Source organism: Rhinoraja longicauda, chromosome 2 (genome assembly GCF_053455715.1).
Source record: "Rhinoraja longicauda isolate Sanriku21f chromosome 2, sRhiLon1.1, whole genome shotgun sequence".
Classification (NCBI taxonomy): Eukaryota; Metazoa; Chordata; class Chondrichthyes; order Rajiformes; family Arhynchobatidae; genus Rhinoraja; species Rhinoraja longicauda.
The window spans coordinates 76,944,446-76,966,044 of record NC_135954.1 but is presented as its reverse complement, the minus strand read 5'-3'; the positions used below and the strand labels follow the sequence as shown (position 1 = coordinate 76,966,044).

General features: G+C 38.5%; 1 protein-coding gene and 1 pseudogene across 1 annotated transcript in view; both read left to right on the top strand.

Moving 5' to 3' along the window:
* The window catches only part of LOC144606791 (ATP-dependent translocase ABCB1-like), a 66,162-nt gene extending 50,579 nt beyond the window's left edge, over positions 1-15,583 (top strand). Inside the window, exons 21-28 of the mRNA XM_078423167.1 lie at positions 1,846-2,049; positions 4,240-4,340; positions 6,751-6,891; positions 7,519-7,675; positions 10,532-10,729; positions 12,531-12,737; positions 13,838-13,984; positions 15,374-15,583. Of these exons, the coding sequence (XP_078279293.1) occupies positions 1,846-2,049; positions 4,240-4,340; positions 6,751-6,891; positions 7,519-7,675; positions 10,532-10,729; positions 12,531-12,737; positions 13,838-13,984; positions 15,374-15,583 (1,365 nt within the window). The remainder of the gene's footprint in view (positions 1-1,845; positions 2,050-4,239; positions 4,341-6,750; positions 6,892-7,518; positions 7,676-10,531; positions 10,730-12,530; positions 12,738-13,837; positions 13,985-15,373) is intronic.
* Positions 15,584-20,110: 4,527 nt separating this feature from the next.
* Positions 20,111-21,599, top strand: part of LOC144606789 (phosphatidylcholine translocator ABCB4-like) — a 34,690-nt pseudogene continuing 33,201 nt past the window's right edge.

Below are 21,599 nucleotides of genomic sequence, written 5' to 3'. Positions count from 1 at the left end.
TCAAGCTACGCTGGCTGAGAGGTTAACCATAAACACGTTAGAAAGCCATTCAATAGAACCTGTGAAAATATAGTTTTATTATAATAAAACTTTATTAAAATAAAATTATAATAAAAGGGTTTATATCCCTTTGATACCAAGAGTAAAAAAATCTAATTTGCCTCAAGGAATCTTTGATATATAATGGATATTTTTATTTTGTGGCAATATTTTGCAAAATTTAACAGATATTTCAGGCGTTCTATTTTTTTTTTTAAAGGACCTGAAGAAACAATACCTAGATTTATTTGAAAAAGAATGTACTAATTATGGACAGACAGCATGGCCTTGTCCAAGAAAGTCATGTCCTACAAACTTGATTGAGTTTTTTGAGGAGTTGACAAACATGATTGATGAGGGTCTGATAGTGGAAGTTATCTACATAGACTTTGATAAAACATTTGACATGGTCCCTTGTGGTAGGTTGATCCATACGATTAAGATGCATGGGATCCATAATGTCTAGGTAGCTTGGATTTGGAACTGGCGTATCTATAGAAGACAGAGGATAGTGGTGGAAGGATATTTTTCTGGCTGGAGGTCTTTGACCAGTGGTGTTCAGCAGGTATCAGTACTGGACTCTTTATTGTTGTTTGTGATTTATGTAAATGACTAGGACAAAAATGTAGATGGACTTGTTAGTAAGTTTGCAGATAACACAAACATTGTTGGAGTTGTAGACATTGAAGAAGGTTGTCAAATGATACAACAGGCTGCAGAGCAGTTACAGATATGGGCGGAGCAATGGAAGATGGAATTTAATCTGATCAAGTACGAGTGTTGCACTCGGTGTCTAATGTAAGGGGAAAGTATCTAGTTAATAGCAATATCCTTAACAACATTGATGAACAAAGGGATCTTGAGATCTGTCTATCGCTTCTTGCTTTCAAGAGAGTTAGATAGAGCTCTTATTGATAGTGGAGTCAGGGGGTATGGGGAGAGGGCAGGAACGGGGTACTGATTGTGAATGATCATCCATGATCACATTGAATGGCGCTGATGGCTCAAAGGGCCAAATGGCCTACTCCTGCACCTATTGTCTATTGTCTATTGAAGAAGCAAAACTAATAGAGCGATAACAAAGACATTTGATGTGCTTGCCTTCATCAGTTGGGGCATTAAGTGTCAAGGAGACATGTTGCAACTTCATAAAACTGGTTAGGCTGAATTTGGAGAATTGTGGCCTTTCTGGTCACCCCATTTTTGAATGGATGTGGAGACTTTGGAGATGGTGCAGAAGAGCTTTACCAGGATGCTGCCTGGATTAGAGGGTATTCGCTATAGGGAAAGGTTGGATAAAATTGGGATGTTTCCACTGGAGGAGAGACCAGACAGAAGTTTATAAAGTTATGTGTGTCATGGCTAAAGTAGACATCAGAACCATATTCCCAGGGTGGAAATGCCAAATACTATTGCACACAGCTTTAGGGTCAGAGTGGGAAATTTTAATGGAGATGTGTGGGGTAAGTTATTTTACACAGAGCATTGTAGGTGCCTGGAACACTCTGCCAGGGATAGTGGTGGTGGAACAGAATGTGGTGTGTAGGTGGCTTTTAGATAAGCACATGAATATGCAGAGAATAGAGGGATATGGATCACATACAAGCAGAAGGAACTGGTTTGATATGGCATCATGTTTGTGCAGACATGGTGGGCCCAAGGGCCGATTTCTGCACTCTACTGCTCTACGTTCTATTTAGTTAATATTGTATAAATGAGTTAAACTGTTTGCCTGCTGCCCACTTTAAAACACATTGTCCTTCATATGTTGCATTGGAATCATTGCATGTTTCTTTTTTCTTTCAGGCCACAGGATTACAGATCAGTAGCGTTGCAATGAATGTCTGCACCTTAGGAGCTGCTGTAATCGTTGCATTCGTTTTTGGATGGCAGCTGACTTTAGTTATTCTGTGTTGTATTCCATTTCTTGTTGCTGCAAATGTGATTGTAATGAGAACATATTCAGGGCAATCATTAAAGGATGATAAATTTCTTGTAAAATCTGGACAGGTGAGAATTTACCAGAGTCTATTTAGAGACTCACCAGGAAAAGTGTATTTTCTATGCATCAGACAAGTTTTCCATTTAATAGGGGAATTAATTATAATTTCCCAATAGTAGTTATGATATTATATTGCCCTTTGAAAATAAAAGTTAAAGAATGTTTTGTACATTGTCAAACCAGAATTGCCTATTTGATCTAAAGTTAAAATCAGCTCTAATATTTCTCATCTTCCAAGTATATTTGGAAAATTATTCCATTATAAAGACCAGTTTATTATTTTACCCACAGGTAGCATGAAGAAAATCTACTCCCTCTTTTAATCAATATAGTTATATATTATATTTCTGTTCAATTCAGACAAGATACTTAAGAGATGACTTTCCAAATATTATTTTTTCATATACCGAGGTATAACAAAAAGCTTTTTGTTGTTGTGTGCAATCCAGTCAACGGAAAGACTATACATGATTACAATCAAGCCATCCACAATGTACAGATACAGGATAAAGGGAATAATGTTTAGTGCAAGATAAAGTCAGGTAATGTCCGATTAAAGGTAGTCGGAGAGTCCAATGCGGTAGATGATAGGTCAGGAATCTTCTTTAGTTGGTGTTAGGATGGTTCAGTTGCCTAATATTGCTGGGAGGAAACTGTCCCTGAATCTGGAGGGATGCATTTTCACACTGCTATACTTCTTGCCTGATGGGAGAGGGGAGAAGAGGGAGTGACCAGGGTTAGACTCATCCTTGATTATGCTGGTGGCCTTGCAGAAGTACTGTGAAGTGTAAATGGAGTCAATGGAAGGGAAGCTAGTTTGAGTGATGGTCTGGGCTGGGTTCATAATTTTCTGCAATTTAAAAATGATAAAACTTTGACCACAGTTTCTTATATTTGTAGTCCATTACAATTATGAATATACATTCATTGATGGTGTTGCTCGTAGTGCAGATCCCAGGTGTTGATCCTTCCAAGCAAAATGGCATGTTCATTTATTTACTTTGAATTACACTGGAACATTCTTCTCAATTGAAAGGAGCACAACAAATATATCTTCCAACGATTCTATAAAAAGCTTAAAACTACTTCCCTTATGTGAAAAGACACAAAGTGCAGGAGTAACTCATTGGGTCAGGCAGCATCTCTGGAGAACATGAATCTGTCCATACATGAATCTGTGACTTCTCTTGTGTTTTTATTCTGAGCAATAACAGTTTTTGCTGAATTTACCAAATTTATAGAGAGACATAAAACAGAATTTACATGATATCTAACTCCAATCTCTTCTACTTTGGTGAGATTTACTTTGTACCTGATTAATTTTGTCATGTGCAGGAAAATTAGAAATAGAGTCCTTTACAATATAAATCAAGACACTAAATATTTGAGCCAGTTTTTACAATACTATTTGCAAGTCTTAGCACTAAGTAGTTTATCATATCATCACTGTTTCTGTATAATGTAAATAGTCTCTTTCCACTGCATCAGCCAACCAAAGGTTGTAGAAGACTTTAGGAAGCTATATATTTATTGATTTTTGAACTTCATCATCATCATATCATCATATATATACAGCCGGAAACAGGCCTTTTCGGCCCTCCAAGTCCGTGCCCCCCAGTGATCCCCGTACATTAACACTATCTTACACCCACTAGGGACAATTTTTACATTTACCCAGCCAATTAACCTACATACCTGTACGTCTTTGGAGTGTGGGAGGAAACCGAAGATCTCGGAGAAAACCCACGCAGGTCACGGGGAGAACGTACAAACTCCTTACAGTGCAGCACCCGTAGTCAGGATCGAACCTGAGTCTCCGGCGCTGCATTCGCTGTAAAGCAGCAACTCTACCGCTGTGCTACCGTGCTACTTGGAGCTACTAAAAACACTCTGAATTAATGTTATGTTATTTACTATTACTCAGTTGAATATTTGTTGAGCTAAATTGTGAAGAAACCTTCCCATCTTATGGAGATTAGTTCAACAATATTCAGATTTTTCAGAATTATTCTTGTTCAAACTCTTATCAAGTGAAATTGTGCCCCTAATTTTAGAAATTAAATTTTCTGAAATGTACTTTAAAAAAATTATTTGAGTTAATACATTGCATTTTGTTAACTTGCCTGCTGTTGTGTATATACATAGAAAAATAATTATGTGAAATAGTCATTATAACACTCTTGTCCACATTAATGCAGATTTCAACAGAAACTATGGAGAACATAAGAACAATTGTATCATTAACAAGAGAAGATGCTTTTTTCAAACAATACATGGACTGCATAGATGGACCCTGCAGGTTTCTAAATTACCAACTTTTAATTTACTGTATTAAAGTACAGTGTCAACTTTGAAATCATGTTTGTTGATATACACATTTCGCTGGATTTTATTCAAAAGGATTTAATACTCCAGACTGTCTTTGAAGTAGAATATTTGCCTGGATTGTTAAGAAACCATTTTTCTGTTGTATTAGCTTCAGCAGTTTGCAGTAGGATTAGGACAGTTACAACTGGAACAATACAACCTTTCCACTTTGACAGTAAAATCTGCCTAAATTGGAAGACGTTCTCTTTATATGGTCTTTGTCTTTAAATACCAGCATTGAAAGGAACATTGACATCAGAAGTCCTGTATATGCTGCTATATGATGTCAGAAGCATAGGGGAGGTGACAAGCAGGGCAAAGGAAAGGGGCAAGGTCGAACGATAATCATTTTGGCATGTTAAAGAGGTGTGCCTACATTTTTGTGGACTAAAAACTCTTCCATTATTCTTCAATACAAAAAGCAATATATTCAGATTCTAATTATCCAGCTTATCATATCATCATATCATATATATACAGCCGGAAACAGGCCTTTTCGGCCCTCCAAGTTCGTGCCGCCCAGCCAATTAACCTTAACCCAGCCAATTAACCTACATACCTGTACGTCTTTTATCAACTAAAGCTAAATATAATTCAAAATCTATCTCTCAAATCTTTGAATTGAAGCATAACTATTTTTCGCGCAATGCATGACGGGTATATTTTGTGAAAGAGGGAGGATTGTTCCATTTTGTAGCTAGGAAATCCTAAATCAAATGGCGATTTGTCATATCTTTAATATGAAAGTGAAACCTTTCACATTTCTCTGTGATGTTAATCTGAAATTAATAAAACATAGACTAGGATAAGAAAGCAGAATTGGTTTGGTTCTCATCAGTCGGAGACCATCAAATATTTTGAGTCAGACTATACACATTTTCCAGAAGATAGTGACATACAAAATGATAAAGAAAACTTATTTTGGATCAATCCTTATAATAGGAATATATAATTGAAGCTGGATGAAGCACAGCAAAAGGAGTCCTTTGATGGCATCATCACTGCAACTGTCATCTCCTCTGGGACCTGGCACTGACTTCCATGTCAATGTTTTATATGGTTTTGATTGTTAACAATATCAAAGATGCAAAAGGATGATAATAACATAAACAAATATTTGGTTATTTCTGAACTTTAGAGAGAGTGATCACCACTCACACTAACCTCCCCAATTGCCATTTGTTACCCTCGAGGAAACGTACCTCAGAGGAAACAGGCTCAGGAATTTTCCACCAATAGTTTGTTGCTGCTTCTTTGGCAAAAAAATATTCTCAATGAAAATGTTTCAATAGACAATAGGTGCAGGAGGAGGCCATTCGGCCCGTCGAGCCAGCACCGCCATACAATGTGATCAAGGCTGATCATTCTCAATCAGTACCCCGTTCCTGGCTTCTCCCCGTACCCCCTGACTCCGCTATCCTTAAGAGCTCTATCTAGCTCTCTCTTGAATGCATTCAGAGAATTGGCCTCCACTGCCTTCTGAGACAGAGAATTCCACAGATTCACAACTCTCTGATTGAAAAAGTTTTTCCTCGTCTCCGTTCTAAATGGCCTACCCCTTATTCTTAAACTGTGGCCCCTGGTTCTGGACTCCCCCAACATTGGGAACATGTTTCCTGCCTCCAACATGTCCAACCTCTTAATAATCTTATAGGTTTCGATAAGATCCCCTCTCATCCTTCTAAATTCCAGTCTATACAAGCCTAGTCGCTCCAGTCTTTCAACATACGACAGTCCCGCCATTCCGGGAATTAACCTAGTAAACCTACACTGCACGCCCTCAATAGCAAGAATATCCTTCCTCAAATTTGGAGACCAAAACTGCACACAGTACTCCAGGTGCGGTCTCACTAGGGCCCTGTACAACTGCTGAAGGACCCCTTTGCTCCTATACTCAACTCCTCTTGTTATGAAGGCCAACATTCCATTGGCTTTCTTCACTGCCTGCTGTACCTGCATGCTTCCTTTCAGTGACTGATGCACTAGGACACCCAGATCTCGTTGTACATCCCCTTTTCGTAACTTGACACCATTCAGATAATAATCTGCCTTCCTATTCTTGCCACCAAAGTGGATAACCTCACACTTATCCACATTAAACTGCATCTGCCATGCATCCGCCCACTCACACAACCTGCCAAGTCACCCTGCAACCTCATAGCATCTTCCCCACATTTCTTCCCAATATTTTAAATAAAATGTTGTACCCAATTTCAAACCTGTAATTGTTCAAAACTCAACACAGCAAATAAATTGACTTTAAAATATATTGTTGCCATTTTTTAATTCACTGTTTAAAATATCAAATTTTAATTAATATTTTGGTGCGATTTTTCTACTAGATCCACATATAGGAAAGCTCCTTTAATTGGCTTAGGCTATGGTATAGCACAAGCTATTCCCTACTTCGTTAACGCTGCAATTTTCCGATTTGGAGCATGGCTCGTTGTAAATTGCTTCATGGTTTTTGAAGATGTTTTCTTGTAAGTTACTTTCTAAAATATGCCATTGATTTAATAATTGCTATAGTTGATCTATAGTTGCCATTAAATGGTTAAATTTATACTGCATTGTGTATGAACAGGATTAACAAAACATTTCTACATTTAACAACTTTGGTCTGGTCATCTTAAATCTCTGTCCATCGCATAAGTTGTGCAAGCTTCTCAAGATTATATTTTGTTATATTCTCCCCCAAAAAGTAATAAATATTGTACCAGCCACAGGTGAAGTTTCAGATGATTGGATGCTTGCAAATGTTGTACCATTATTTAAGAAGGGCAGCAAGGACAAGCCAAGGAACTACAGGCCTGTGAGCCTGATGTTAATCTTGGGAATTTTGGTGGTGGGGAATCTTAGGGATAGCATTTAGGTCAGCATAAAATGATTAGGGATAATCAGCTTTGTGAATGGAAAATCGTGTCTCACAAATCCGATGGAGGTTTTTGAAATAGGTCAACAAGAGGAAATATGGAAAATATTGGCTGCATCATTTGAATAATTTGCCCAGCTCTGGCAAAACATTTGATTAATAATTGGGTTGCTATCCCAAGAAACTAAAGATGAAGAATGTGATTTTTCATTGCAAGTTTTTTTTCAAATAATTTCAGGGTTTTTGCTGTCATTGTATTGAGTGCTATCTATCTTGGACAAACAGCATCATTTGCACCAAACTATGCCAAAGCTAAAGATTCTACACGAAGAATAATTCAACTTCTTGAAAGGAAGTCATTAATTGACAGCTGCGGTGAAGAGGGGGAAAAGCCGGTAAATGCCAAATATGTTTACATAACTAAGATTACTTGTCTACATATTGTTGCTTTCATTCCTATTAAATAAATGGTAATTAACTGTTTACGTTTTAATGGAAAGTTCCTGGGATTCTTATAGTTGCTCAAGAGGACCATAATTCAGAAACAAATCCAAAAACGTGGGCGGTGCTTCCCTCACATCATTTGGTGGTTGAATTGCCGCAAGGTATTCCTGGTAAAATGGTTTGCCCTGCTTAGACCTGTTTGAAATTGAACCAAAGTTTTAAGAACTTGATTCATATTTAATCCTGTGTTGAGTTCCCAATCTCATGTTGGTGTCTCTTTCCATTTTTGAACAATCACATGAATCTGATTTGATTTCAGCTGAAATCCACATCTATGCCTTCTATATCTTTATACATGACCATACCAACCCAATGCTGTCTGGCCTTCTTCCCAACTTGCCCATAGAATTGTTGCTATCACTTCTAGCCCTATTGTGCACCAAAAAGTAATATGTTAATTTTATAAATCTTATCCTTGATTTCAAAATTATCCTCACCTTGTCCCTAGCTATCCTTGTAATTTACTATAGCCTGCTATAAACTCAAAAGCCTGCTACAATATCAATCCAATTATGTACTCTTTGTATTCTTGAATCGAATCAGAAGACCATTGGCAGTTAGCAAACAAGCAAACCTCAGATTCTGTCATACCTTCCCTTAAATCATCACCTTTGCTCATTTATGTTACATGTTAAAATATCTCCCTTTGTCCAAGCTTTTGATCTGCCTTATATTTCCTTACATGCCTCTAAATGGAATGTCGTATAGATTCCATGGAGATTGTGTTATACAACATGACGACAAGCCGTTTAGCCCAACTTGTCCATGCTGACCAGGATGTCTATCTGTGCCAATTTCATTTGTGTGCATTTGATCCATTTCCCTCTAAACTGATTGTATGAAATGCTAGAGTAGCATCATGCTCATCTGTGGGCAGAACACACTGGCCCTATCATGATTGTTTCAAAAATCTACCTTTTTAATAAAGTATTTAAGATTATATAAAATACTACGTGGGTGTGGGGAAATGCCTACTCCAAGTAAGGTCATAATCACCAAATAAAAGAGGAAATCATAGACACCAGTTAGGTTTCTACATCCTTGGTGTGCTTAGTAAAACACTATTCTCACCACTCAGCATGCTTCACCTATTAGAGTATGCCATCTCCACCAGAGTAATATATTCAATTAGTCTGAAGAAGGGTCTCAACCCATGTCCTCCAGAAATGCTGCCTGACCTGTTGAGTTGCTCCAGCACTTTGTGTTCAATTCAAGATTCTAGCATTTGCAGTTCTTTGTGCCTTCAATATACTTGAATTATCTGCCTCACATATTCTTTCAAATGATCCACATAATGGTTTATCTTCTGAATTATGCCAATAGGGATATGGTTAAACCACACAAACTATTTGGACATTGGACTCTCCCAGTCCACAGATAAAGACAAGTAGAAACAAGCAATTGCAGATTTTGGTTTATATTTAAAAAATCATACAAAGTGCTGGAATAATTCAATGGGTCAGGCAGCACCTCTGAAGAACATGGTAGGTGACGTTTCAGGTTAGAACCCCTCTTCAGACTGATCGTAGGGGCAGAAAAGCACTGGAAGAAAGGAGGGCCAGGCCAAAGCCTGCCGAATAGTTTGACACTGGTGAGGAATGTTTTTTGATATGCAGGTGGTTGGACAAGGCCAGAGATGAAAAGACAGAACTTGTCCTGTTGAACCCAATATTTCTATCATGTGAATAATTTCCCCTATTCCACCCCCATCCAATCCAAAATGTCTTAGCTCCCTTCTGCTGGTGCTGCCTGGATGAATAAAAAGTCTGTGAACAAAACTAATTTAACAATATCACAAAGTATAAGGGACAAAACCAATGGAAAAATATGCTAGGGCAACAAGTGTACATTATTTTGGAAATTATATTGGGAATAATGTTCATCCAAATTGGGCTCAAATTGGATTAAAGAAAAATCAGATTGAATCCTCAAACACAAATATCAATTTCACTCAATCTCTAATTTTATTGTATTATCCAACAATACCAGTAGTATTATTACTAGTGTCTATTCAGTCAGTTTCCACCATCATTACGATGCGATAGAATTTTATTTATCCCAGGAGAGAAATTGATCTGCCAACAGTCATAAAAACACAAAATACATAATACATATGAGGGGAGGGGAGTCAGTCTCAGTCTACTCCATGACAGAAGGGGGAGGTTGTGCAGTTTGATAGCCACAGGGAAGAAGGATCTCCTGTGGCATTCTGTCCTGCATCTTGGTGGAACCAATCTTGTGCTGAAGGTACTCCTCAGGTTGACCAGTGTGTCATGGAGGGGGTAAGCTGTATTGTCCAGAATGCTCCACAGTTTGAGGAGCATCCTCCCCTCCAAGACCACCTTTCATGAATCCAACATTATATGTAGAAAGTAACTCTTAACAGTCAGCCATAAAAGTATCCAAAATGTCAATGCTCACAAATGATTTAAATAAAATGCCTTTCTGCCATGAGTAGTCTCTTTTAGTACATAGACACAAAATCCTGGAGTAACTCAGCTGGACAGGCAGCATCTCTGGAGACAAGGAATGGATGAGGTTTTGGGGCGAGACCCTTCTTCAGACTTTTTGACCTGAAATGTCACCCATTCCTTCTCTCTAGAGATATGTACTGCCTGTCCCGCTGAGTTACTCCAGCATTTTGTCTATCTTTGGTTTAAACCAGCATCAGCAGTTCCTTCCTACACCCTTATAATACATCTTTTATATCTGAATTCTCATAATCATTTCAAATTATTTATTTTCAGAGCAACTTTGAAGGCAATATTGAGTTTCAAAATGTCAAATTTGCTTATCCAATGCGACCAGATGCAGAGGTTCTCCAAGGTCTCACCATAAAAGTGAATAAAGGACAGACCATAGCATTGGTTGGAAAGAGTGGATGTGGAAAGAGCACCTTGGTTCAGTTACTTGAACGATTTTATGATGTCATGGGTGGACAAGTGGTAAGTATCACTTCATAAAAGGAAACATTTTATCGGAAATTCCTATCCAAGAGTTCAGCTGCGATGTGGAGGCTGAGTGAATTAAAATTTCTGTTGTTGGGTTCTCAACTTCTTCATCAATCTCCTTCTTGAAGTCTTCTTCAATTTCCAGCATTCTTTTTTGTAGCAATCTATTTGTTCAACCACTGCTTATATGATCATAAGGTTATAAGTGATAGGAGCAAAATTAGGCCATTTGCCCCATCAAGTTCAAGTTCAAGCTCAAATTTCGTTCAAAGTTCAAAAATGCTTTATTTGCCTCCTAACCCCCTTTTCCTGCCTTCTCGCCATAACCTGTGACACCCGTACTAATCAAGAATCAAACTATCTCTGCCTTAAATGTATCCATTTACTTGGCTTCCATAGCCTTCTGTGGCAAAGAATTCCACAAATTCACCACCCTCTGACTCAAGAAATCCCTCTTCATTTCCTTAAAGGAATGTTCTTTAATTCTGAGGCTATGACCTCTAGTCCTAGACTCTCCCACGTGGAAAAATCCTCTCCACATCCACTCTATCCAAGCCTTTCACTGTTCACTATGCTTCCTTGATCTTCCTCCATCTCATGTTCCAGTAATTGGTACTGATAAGAGGATGGTAACCAGTTCATAAACCATTTGTTCTTACTGAAATATTATTGATTCTACATGTGGGACTAATCTTCCAGCAGGGAAGCAATTCCAATCTTTTTTCTGATACCTTTGCAACTCTCAGTCTCTGATTTTAACCCAAATTTTCATTTACGTGCATCTCATTAATAAAAATAAAACAAACTTTAAAGTGTAAGTAAAATATAAAGACAAACAGTAAATGTAAGAAAAGTTAATACTGTGAAAAGACAACCAGTAATTTATTCATCTAACATACTTTGTCTTTAAAAAAACCATTAAATGTTTTTTTAAATGTTCTTTAGTTATTAATTATTAAAGTGAGCCTTTCAATAGCAAATGGTTCCCATTTATTTCTTGTCTATCAATGCTGATATCAGTATGCTTTTCTTAAGTAATTTAAATTCAGACTGCAACCTCAGTCTAATCCTGGTGTAACAACTTCTGTTGGAAAGTGTGCAGATTTGTAATTTGGATGAGCATGGGTTCAGGCTAAGGTATAACTTAACGTAATCAAATAGCCTTGCCTGTTGGTACTTGCAGATAAAGAACGGTTACTTGAATTCATTGATGATGAAGTCTTGCAAACCTTAATTCAACAATTTATGTGAGCTGTGACAGGATAGGGGATAATGGGATATTCAAAGTTTTTTTTTGTTTAGTTCAGAGATACAGCACAGATACAGGTCCTTTGGCCCACCGAGTCTGCACCGACCAGTGATCCCCGCACATTGACACTATCCTACACGCACTAGGGACAATTTACACATGCACCAAGCCAATTAACCTACATACCTGTACGTCTTTGGAGTTGGGAGGAAACTGATCTCTGAGAAAACCCACGCGGTCATGGGGAGAATGTACAAACTCCATACAGACAGCGCCCGTAGTCGGGATCAAATCCAGGTCTCTGATGCTCCAAGCGCCGTTAGGCAGCAACTCTACCTCTGCGCCCATGACTTTAACTAATTTTCAGGACATTGCAATTCATCACAAGACTATCAAATAATATTTGATAGATATTCTTTGTTGACTATACCGCCGAATATGAAAACATACTTAATACGATCTATAGTGTGTACGCAAGCATTTTAAACTTTTCTTAGGTTTGCATCATTATTATCAGCACGGATCATGACTTGTTATCTTTTCCAGTTGGTGGATGGGAAAGATACAAGAAGCATCAATTTGCCATGGTTGAGACAACAGTTGGGAATTGTATCCCAGGAGCCCATACTTTTTGATTGTAGTATTGCTGAAAATATTGAATATGGTGACAACAGCAGAGCTGTATCTCAAGAAGAAATTGAAAAAGCAACAAAAGCAGCCAATATTCACACTTTCATTACAAGTTTACCTGAAGTAAGTCTATGTCATTCTGTGTGCTTTCTAATACACTGGTATTTAATATTCTATCTGTATATGCTTATTTTATGATAATTATATGGTTAGATATAAATGAAAAACATATGAACATATTTAAGATAGAAAAGGGCAATGCTATGTGATGTTTTCACTCAATCTCCTTTGTTGCATTATAGACAATAGACAATAGGTGCAGGAGTAGGCCATTCAGCCCTTCGAGCCAGCACCGCCATTCAATGCGATCATGGCTGATCACTCTCAATCAGTACCCCGTTCCTGCCTTCTCCCCATACCCCCTCACTCCGCTATCCTTAAGAGCTCTATCCAGCTCTCTCTTGAAAGCATCCAACGAACTGGCCTCCACTGCCTTCTGAGGCAGAGAATTCCACACCTTCACCACTCTCTGACTGAAAAAGTTCTTCCTCATCTCCGTTCTAAATGGCCTACCCCTTATTCTTAAACTGTGGCCCCTTGTTCTGGACTCCCCCAACATTGGGAACATGTTTCCTGCCTCTAATGTGTCCAATCCCCTAATTATCTTATATGTTTCAATAAGATCCCCCCTCATCCTTCTAAATTCCAGTGTATACAAGCCTAATCACTCCAGCCTATCTAAAATATTTTGCAATGAGCTGTCTGGACATCTTTGAGCAAATTTTAAAAAGTGATATGGTTGATCTCCTGATCTCAGCTTTCAGAGTTTGAATTATGAACCACTTGCAGTGACCTTACAGGGTCTATTAAAATAATTAATGGAACGGAAACAATAAATATGGAGTACTATCTTAAATTTATCTCTAGCGAAGTAAGGAACACAGCTTCAAACAATGAAAAGCAACGTTAGCACTGATGCTATGAAAAGCTATACACAGAGTGATCAAAATTTTGCATGGACTTCCAGATAGTTTGCAATCATTTAAAAAGCAATAATTCAGTACATCAATGAGAGATAACACAATTTGAATAAATAAGTTTGACATCTTATATTTCTTCATCTATTAACATCTTGTATTGGTCATTGAAGTTTTTTTAAAGTAATAATTACTAGAATGATACTGTGTTCGATGGATTTAAACAAACAAGTTATTTTTAAATAGGGATACAACACAAAAGTAGGAGATAAAGGAACACAGCTCTCTGGTGGTCAGAAACAGAGAATAGCCATTGCCCGAGCTCTGATACGGAAACCAACGGTTCTAATCCTTGATGAAGCTACATCTGCCCTGGACAATGAAAGTGAAAAGGTTACAAATCTTCAATTCTCAACCATATTAAGTTTATGGTGCAATATTATGTTTATGGTGCATGCATTTAATTGTATATAATTCAAAGGGATCTAATTATCCAAGCACAGGGAACTTGGGATCTCTTTGGCATTAAGATATGACGTTATATGTCAAAGATATGATGTACAAAGGGTTTATCACAGCAAAAATTAAAATTGGTTTGCATGTCACTATGTAATGTTAGAATGGCAATAGCCAGCAGTGATAAGAAACTTCACAAAGTTTCTTTGATTCTTATTTGGGAGAATAAAAACAGATTACATTTTAGTAAATATTAGAAAAACCCGCATTTGCAATATATTTAGTGCTGTGCTGATTCTGAATAGTGAACCCCAATTTATCACTATTTTATTATAGCTTCTCACTATAATAGATACTATTTATTCTGAACTATAACATTACTATGTGTAGGAGCCATTTGTGTTTGTGCTGGCTGTTTTAGCATATTATATTATTTTGTCTAGATATCTTGCTGTGTTATTTTGGACACTTGGGGGCTGTAGTGAGATGAATAAATATATGGGCAGAACGTACTGTGAGGAGCCAGAACTTGGCGGTATACCTGGAGACACAGAGACGGGAGGGATCAGACACAGGGTATAGGCAACTTCGAACCTTTCCATCGATTCGTCTCCTTTAGTCACCACTTCACGAAAGGAGTAGAGTGATCATTCTTGACACAAACAACAACAGAGAAATCTTCACGACATTTCAGTTTAATTAGTCGTTTATTGAAGTAGTGTTACAAATAGATAGTGTTTCTCCCGTCATAGATGATAAGAACTCTATCTCGCCATAGCTTTTCAGCATTTTTTAAAGCATTATGTCAGTGCATTCCCAATTATACTCCTAATTATCGCTCCTCCCAGTCCATATATGCCCATATGCCCATATATATGTGTTCATCTCATGACAACCCCCAAATGTCCAAAAATAGTACAGCAAGATACAAAATAATATAACATGCTAAGACAGCTAACAAACACAAATGGCTCCAACACAGGGAGTATGGTGAGATACAGTTCTTACCAGACCTGTGACGAGAGCTGAAAGCTTGGGGAGGCACAGACCTGCAACAGACTTGTTTGTACCACTACTTCAATAAACGACTAATTAAACTGAAAATACGTTTGAAAAATCTCTTTGTTGGTTTGCGTCAAGTTCACTCCCACTCCCTGTGAAGTAATGGCAAGCGGAAAGGACTTTACTGGAAAAGACTGAAGCTGCCATTACACTATGTTTAAAGATTTGTAGGCTGGAACTGGTCTTTTTGCATCTTGCATGTTGTACAGCACCCTTGCTGTTCCTGCTCAAATTTAGCATTTGTTTTATTTTTCCTTTTTACAGATTGTCCAGAAAGCCTTGGATGAAGCTAGGCAGGGCCGAACTTGTTTAATCATTGCCCACCGATTGTCGACAATCCAAAATGCTGACATTATAGTTGTTATACAGAAAGGAAGAGTGGTGGAAATAGGAACTCACAACCAGCTCCTGGCAAAAGAAGGAGCTTACCATGCACTTATCAATGCACAGTCTCAAAATGAACATGAAACTTGAATAGATTTATTTTTAATGGCTTTGTAATGTAGTTCCTCAGTGTTTCACCCATTACATTATTGAAATTGTGATGATTCCACTGTGAAAAATAACCCACTTTATCCTTTGTCTATGGTAAAACTTGAAGCTGAGTTATCAATTAAGAGTTTGTTCGCAAACTCACAAATTTGCAAAATTACAACCTAATTGCAACAGTATAATTTGTTTATCTCAATTTTGAATATTTTTCATAAATGTTTTCCGTATTTTTCCTAAAAAAAATGGATCCTCATTTTAAATAGCAAGTAGCTTGTTAAGACCATCTGGAATATTTGATTGCATGCAGTGAAATATAAATCAAAAAGCTGATTTTTTGAAATTGTTTTATGATCTTGATTCACCATTTACATGAGAGGGATATGTGGTGTAATTAAGGCTGAATTTACAGCTGGAAGTCCCACCTGCCTGCGTTTTTCCATATCCCTCCAAACCTGTCCTATCCATGTACATGTCTGACTGCTTCTTAAACATTACAATAGTCCCAGCCTCAATTACCTCCTCTGGCAGCTTGTTCCATACACCCACCACTCTGTGTGAAAGAGTTACCCCTCAGATACCTATTAAATCTTTTCCCTTTCACCTTAAACCTATGTCCTCTGGTTCTCGATTCACTACTCAATTAGAAATATAGAAACATAGAAAATAGGTGCAGGAGTAGGCCATTCGGATCTTCGAGCCTGCACCGCCATTCAATATGATCATGGCTGATCATCCAACTCAGTATCCCGTACCTGCCATCTCTCCATACTCATATGCCTTGGGCTGTGATGATTCCAAAGATCTCATTGTCTTTCACATGCTGGCATTGGATTGATACTGGGTTTCTTCCCACTGTTTTAGTTGTGTCCAAATGGATATTATATATGACAAATGAATGACTGTATATAAATATTTTACATAATGATACGCGAACGTAATGCCAAATTGGTCATCTGGTACAATATTTGCCAGATTGATAGAAATGTTACATTTGTTATCCTTCAAGGGATTCTTATAAATTTTACTAGTGATGTAATTGTTCTGCCTTGCTGCCTGAAAGAAGCAATGTTCTTGTTTTTATATAACAATGTTAAGAAATAAATTTGTGAATTTATTTTTTGTGTTGACTGCTATAAGAGTTCTTCTGAGGTTTGTATAAATACCAGAAATCATTCAGCAGATCTTAGAGCAGCACAGTGGCACAGCTAGTAGAGCTGCTACTTCACATCATCAGAGACCCAGGAGTGGTTGGTGTAGAGCTTGCACGTTCTCCCTGTTAATGCATGGGTTTCCTCCAGGCATTCTGGATTCCTCCCACATCCCCAAAATGTGTAGGTTTGCAGGTTAATTAGCCTCTCAAATGGTAACTTCTCCCAGCATGTAGGGAGTGGAGGCGAAAGTGGGATAACATAGCATTCACATAGTGTGAAAGTGTTATCGATGGTTGGCATGGACTCAGTGGGCCTGTTTTCATTTTGTACCTATAAACTAAACTAACAAGGCTGAAAGCAGTGGAGGAGCTAGTGTTGTATTGAGAATGACTGAGTTTATTTGGAAAAAAACACATTAAAACTTTTTAAATAAAAATGGTAGTAGGTCATTTTCCTTCTTTGTGCCGCATTCTCCATTCAACCAAATGTTTTAACTCCTTGTCATTTTCCGGCACTATTGCATATCCCTTAATTTTCCCAATATCGCTGCCTTACTTTTGGATGAACTGATTGACTGACTCTCCCAGGTAAAGAATTTCAAAGATTCATCCACTCCCTGTGTTAAAAAGGTTCCTCTGATCTTGGTCTTACATAGCTACCCACAATCTGAGATGTTGACCCCTGATTCTAGATGCCCTTCGGAGGAAGCCCCTTCCTTGCCACCACCTGTCGAATTCCATAAAAAATGTGTCCGTTTCAATGAGAACTCCTCTCACTCTTCTAGATTGTAGAGAATACAGACCCAGTCTACTCTTATGACAAGCTCACCATTCCCGAGAACTAGCCCAGTTAATATTTACTGCGATCACTTTGTGACAAGTATATCCTTTTTCAGCTTAGCACCAAACTAAGCACAATGTTCAACGTGTGGTTTTATCAAGGTTCAATATATTGTTTCAACAATATTGAAATTACATTTTTGAAATTGCGTTGCACAGAACTTTCACAGAGACTGCAATGTTTATTGAAATCCTCCTCCTGCCATCTCTGTCCCTTGCTCTCCTCCATTTGATTGAGTTTTTGGCAGAGGTGACCAAGATGAGTGTTGAGGGCAGTGAGGTAAATGTTGGCTGTATGGACTTTAGAAAGGCTTTAGACCTAGATTCTGCATGATAGAATGGCTTGGAAGGTTAGGTCACATTTGATTCAAGATGAGCTAGCCAATTGGATATACAATTGGCTTGAAGATAGGAAACAGAGGGTGATGGTAGAGGGATGTTTCTCAGACTGTAAGCCTAAGATGTAGTGTGCCACAGGGATCTGTGCTGGGTCCATGGTTGTTCATTATTTATATAATGATTTGGATATGACTGTCGCTGGAACGATTGTTAAGTTTACAGATTTTACTAAAATTGGTGGTATAGTGAGCAGTGAAGAATTATCTAAGATTACAATGGGATCTTGATCAGCTGGGCCAATGGGTTGAGGAATGGCAGATGGAGTTCCATTTGGATAAATATGAGATGGCGCAAACAATCCAGGACTGACACAAAAAATGATCAGAGCCCGCGGAGTGTAATGGGACAGAGAGACTAAGGGGTGCAGATACAGAGATCCTTGAAAGTGGTGACACAGGTGCACAGGGTGGTAAAGAAGGCATTTGGCAGACTTGCCTTCATCACTCAGGGCATTGAGTACAAGAGATGAGTCATCATGCTACAGCTGCACAAGACATTGTTGAAGTACTGCGTACAGTTATGGTTGCCCACCTGTCGGAATAATGTCATTAAACTGAAAAGGGTGCATGCTAGATTTACAAGGATTTTATAGGGTGGAGTTATAAGGAGAGGCAGGATAGGTTGGGGCTTTTTTTTCCCTGTAACCCAGCAGGCTGAGGAGTGACCTTATAGAGGTTTATAAAATCATGAGGACCAGAGATCAGTTGAATAGCCAGTCTTTTTTCCCAGGGAAGGGGAGTCTAAAACTTGAGAATTAAAAGAAACCAGAGGGGCAACGTTTGCACCTAGAGAGGGGTGCGTACATTTAACACTGCCAGAGGAAGTTGTAATGGAGGGGGGAAGTAAAATTATAACATTTTAAAAAGCATTTCGTAGATACTTGGAGAGATACGTGGATAGGAAGGATAAGGAGTGAGATGACCCTTCTCTTTTTCCCACGTGTTTCTGTCATCCCTCTTTACTTCTTGAATTTTTACCTTCATCATCCTCCCATTTCCTCCTCCTTCCTTCTCTTTAATGTGCACTCTTCCTGTTCTCTCCCCTCCTTTTCTCCCCAGCCCTATTGTTAACCTCTTATCTCCTCTCCCATATATGCAAATAACTGACAACAAACTTTTAAATAACAGATTACATTTTATCTCATTGTCTCTCTATCAGACAGTACAAGGTTAAGCGTTGACATGGAGCATGTGTATCCATGACATGGAGCATGTGTATCCATGACATGGAGCATGTGTATCTCTCTATCAGACAGTACAAGGTTAAGCGTTGACATGGAACATGTGTATATCTACAGGTTTTTGTCCTATGTATCTTTATTGTTACTTGCTTTGTTCGAGCTTGCTTTACGTTCAACTTGATTACATAACTTGTCAGACAATTTTTACTTGAAGAACATTGTATCTTGTACATTTTCACATGTGTAATAAATAATTACATAGAACATAGCAAATCAGAAATGTTTTATTGACTTCAAGTAAATAAGTGACAAAATTGATTTTCTTTGTGAAATTGGGAGAAGTGATACTAGTTTGTAGCATGAAAAGAAAGGTAAGCCAATTTTGTTCCCTTCTTTGTACAAGAATAAGGATCCTCATTTTGTGGAGTAATAATAGAAATGAGGATAGTTCTGCTTAGAGCCAAGAAGAAAATAGGTTTAATATTGGTGTTCAAAATAATGAAGAAATTTGATAGAATGTACATGGAGAAACCGTTCATGCTGAGGAAGTTCCGTAATCAGAAGGTATAGAAAGAGAGAAAATAGGCGCAGGAGGAGGCCATTTGGCCCTTCGAGCCAGCACCGCCATTCATTGTGATCATGGCTGATCATCCACAATCAGTAACCCGTGCCTGCCTTCTCCCCATATCTCTTGATTCCGCTAGCACCTGGAGCTCCATCTAACTCTTTTTAATTCATCCAGTGAATTGGCCTCTACTGCCTTCTGTGACAGATTATTCCACGAATTCACAACTCTCTGGGTGAATTTTTTTTTCACACCTCAGTTTTAAATGGGCTCCCCTTTATTCTTAGACTGTGGCCCCTGGTTCTGGACCTCCAAGATTGGACCTCCAACATTGGACCTCCATCTGGACCTCCAACATACGATAAGGACAAGAAGATGCTTCAGAAATCGAGAGCTTCAAAAGAAGCAAATGCTTATGACTTTATTATGAAATTTCCGGAGGTAAGTAAAATGCTTCAGACTATGAAGGGATATGCTCCACATCAAAAGATCACCAGTCAAGAGTATTGTACTGAGTCATGTGTACTGAAACGGAACAAGGAAATCCTTACTTGCAGCAGCACAACAGGTTTGTAAACAAAGTTCTGAGAAGTATTGGCCTGCTGCCCTGTTTCTTTGTCTTCCTCCTTCTGCTCATTTCCTACCCTTCCTTGCTCCTAATCCCCTATTTCCCTTTTATTCTCCCGCTTTAATCTCCTCCTGTCACCTTCTAATCATATCCCTCCCTCCGACTTGACATTTCACTTCTTTTCTTACCTAACCTCTTTTGACTCATTTCACCTCTTGCCTTTGTTAGTATTTACACCCATCTGCCAATTACCCTGCACCCTATATCCACCTATCACTTGCCAGCATTTCAACCACCCATACCTATCTTTTCCAGCTTTCTATTTTCTACTCCATCAGTCTGATGAAGGGTCCTGACCCAAAATGTTACCTGTCCAATTCCCTCCACCGATCCTGCCTGACCTGCTGACTTCCTCCAGCAGTTTTATTTCTCCTCCAGCAGTTTGTTTGGGGTAGCTCCAGATTCCAACTTCTGCAATCTCTCGTGTCTCTCTGTTCCTCAATACTTCCAAGGATTCTCGCATTCATTGTGCATATCCCACCCTTTTAGCCCTCCAAAAATAAAAAGCAAAGTGAAAAATGCAGAGTGCAGAATATAATTCTCAGCATTGCAATGCATCAGTTCCAGAGACAAGTTCCAATATCCACATCTACCCCACCAGGGTAGAGTTGGATAGTATAAGAAAATAACTGCAGATGCTGGTACAAATCGATTTATTCACAAAATGCTGGAGTAACTCAGCAGGTCAGGCAGCATCTCGGGAGAGAAGGAATGGGTGACGTTTCGGGTCGAGACCCTTCTTCAGACTGATGAAGGGTCTCGACCCGAAACGTCACCCATTCCTTCTCTCCCGAGATGCTGCCTGACCTGCTGAGTTACTCCAGCATTTTGTGAATAAATAGAGTTGGATAGTACTCTAGTTCATGGAAGGATTATTCAGAAGCTCTGTTAAGAAAGGGGAAGAACCTGCTCCTGAGTCTGGTGGCGTGCTCTCTCAGCCTCCTGTATCTCCTGCCCGACGAGAGTGGGGAGAAGAAGGAATGAGCTGAATAAGACATAAGTCTTCAATTATGTTTGCTGCTTTTCTGAGGCAATGTGAAGTGTAGATGGAGTCAATGGTGGGGAGTCTTGTCTGTGTGATGGACTGTGCTACATCTACAACTCTCTGCAATTAGTTCAGAAAACATACAAACTCTTGCCCCAGTCTTAGTTTGAAATGAAAACCATTAACTTTTCAACCCTCTTCTTACTATCCTTTATTAAATTCCCTTCCTCTGCTAACATGAATTCAAGATC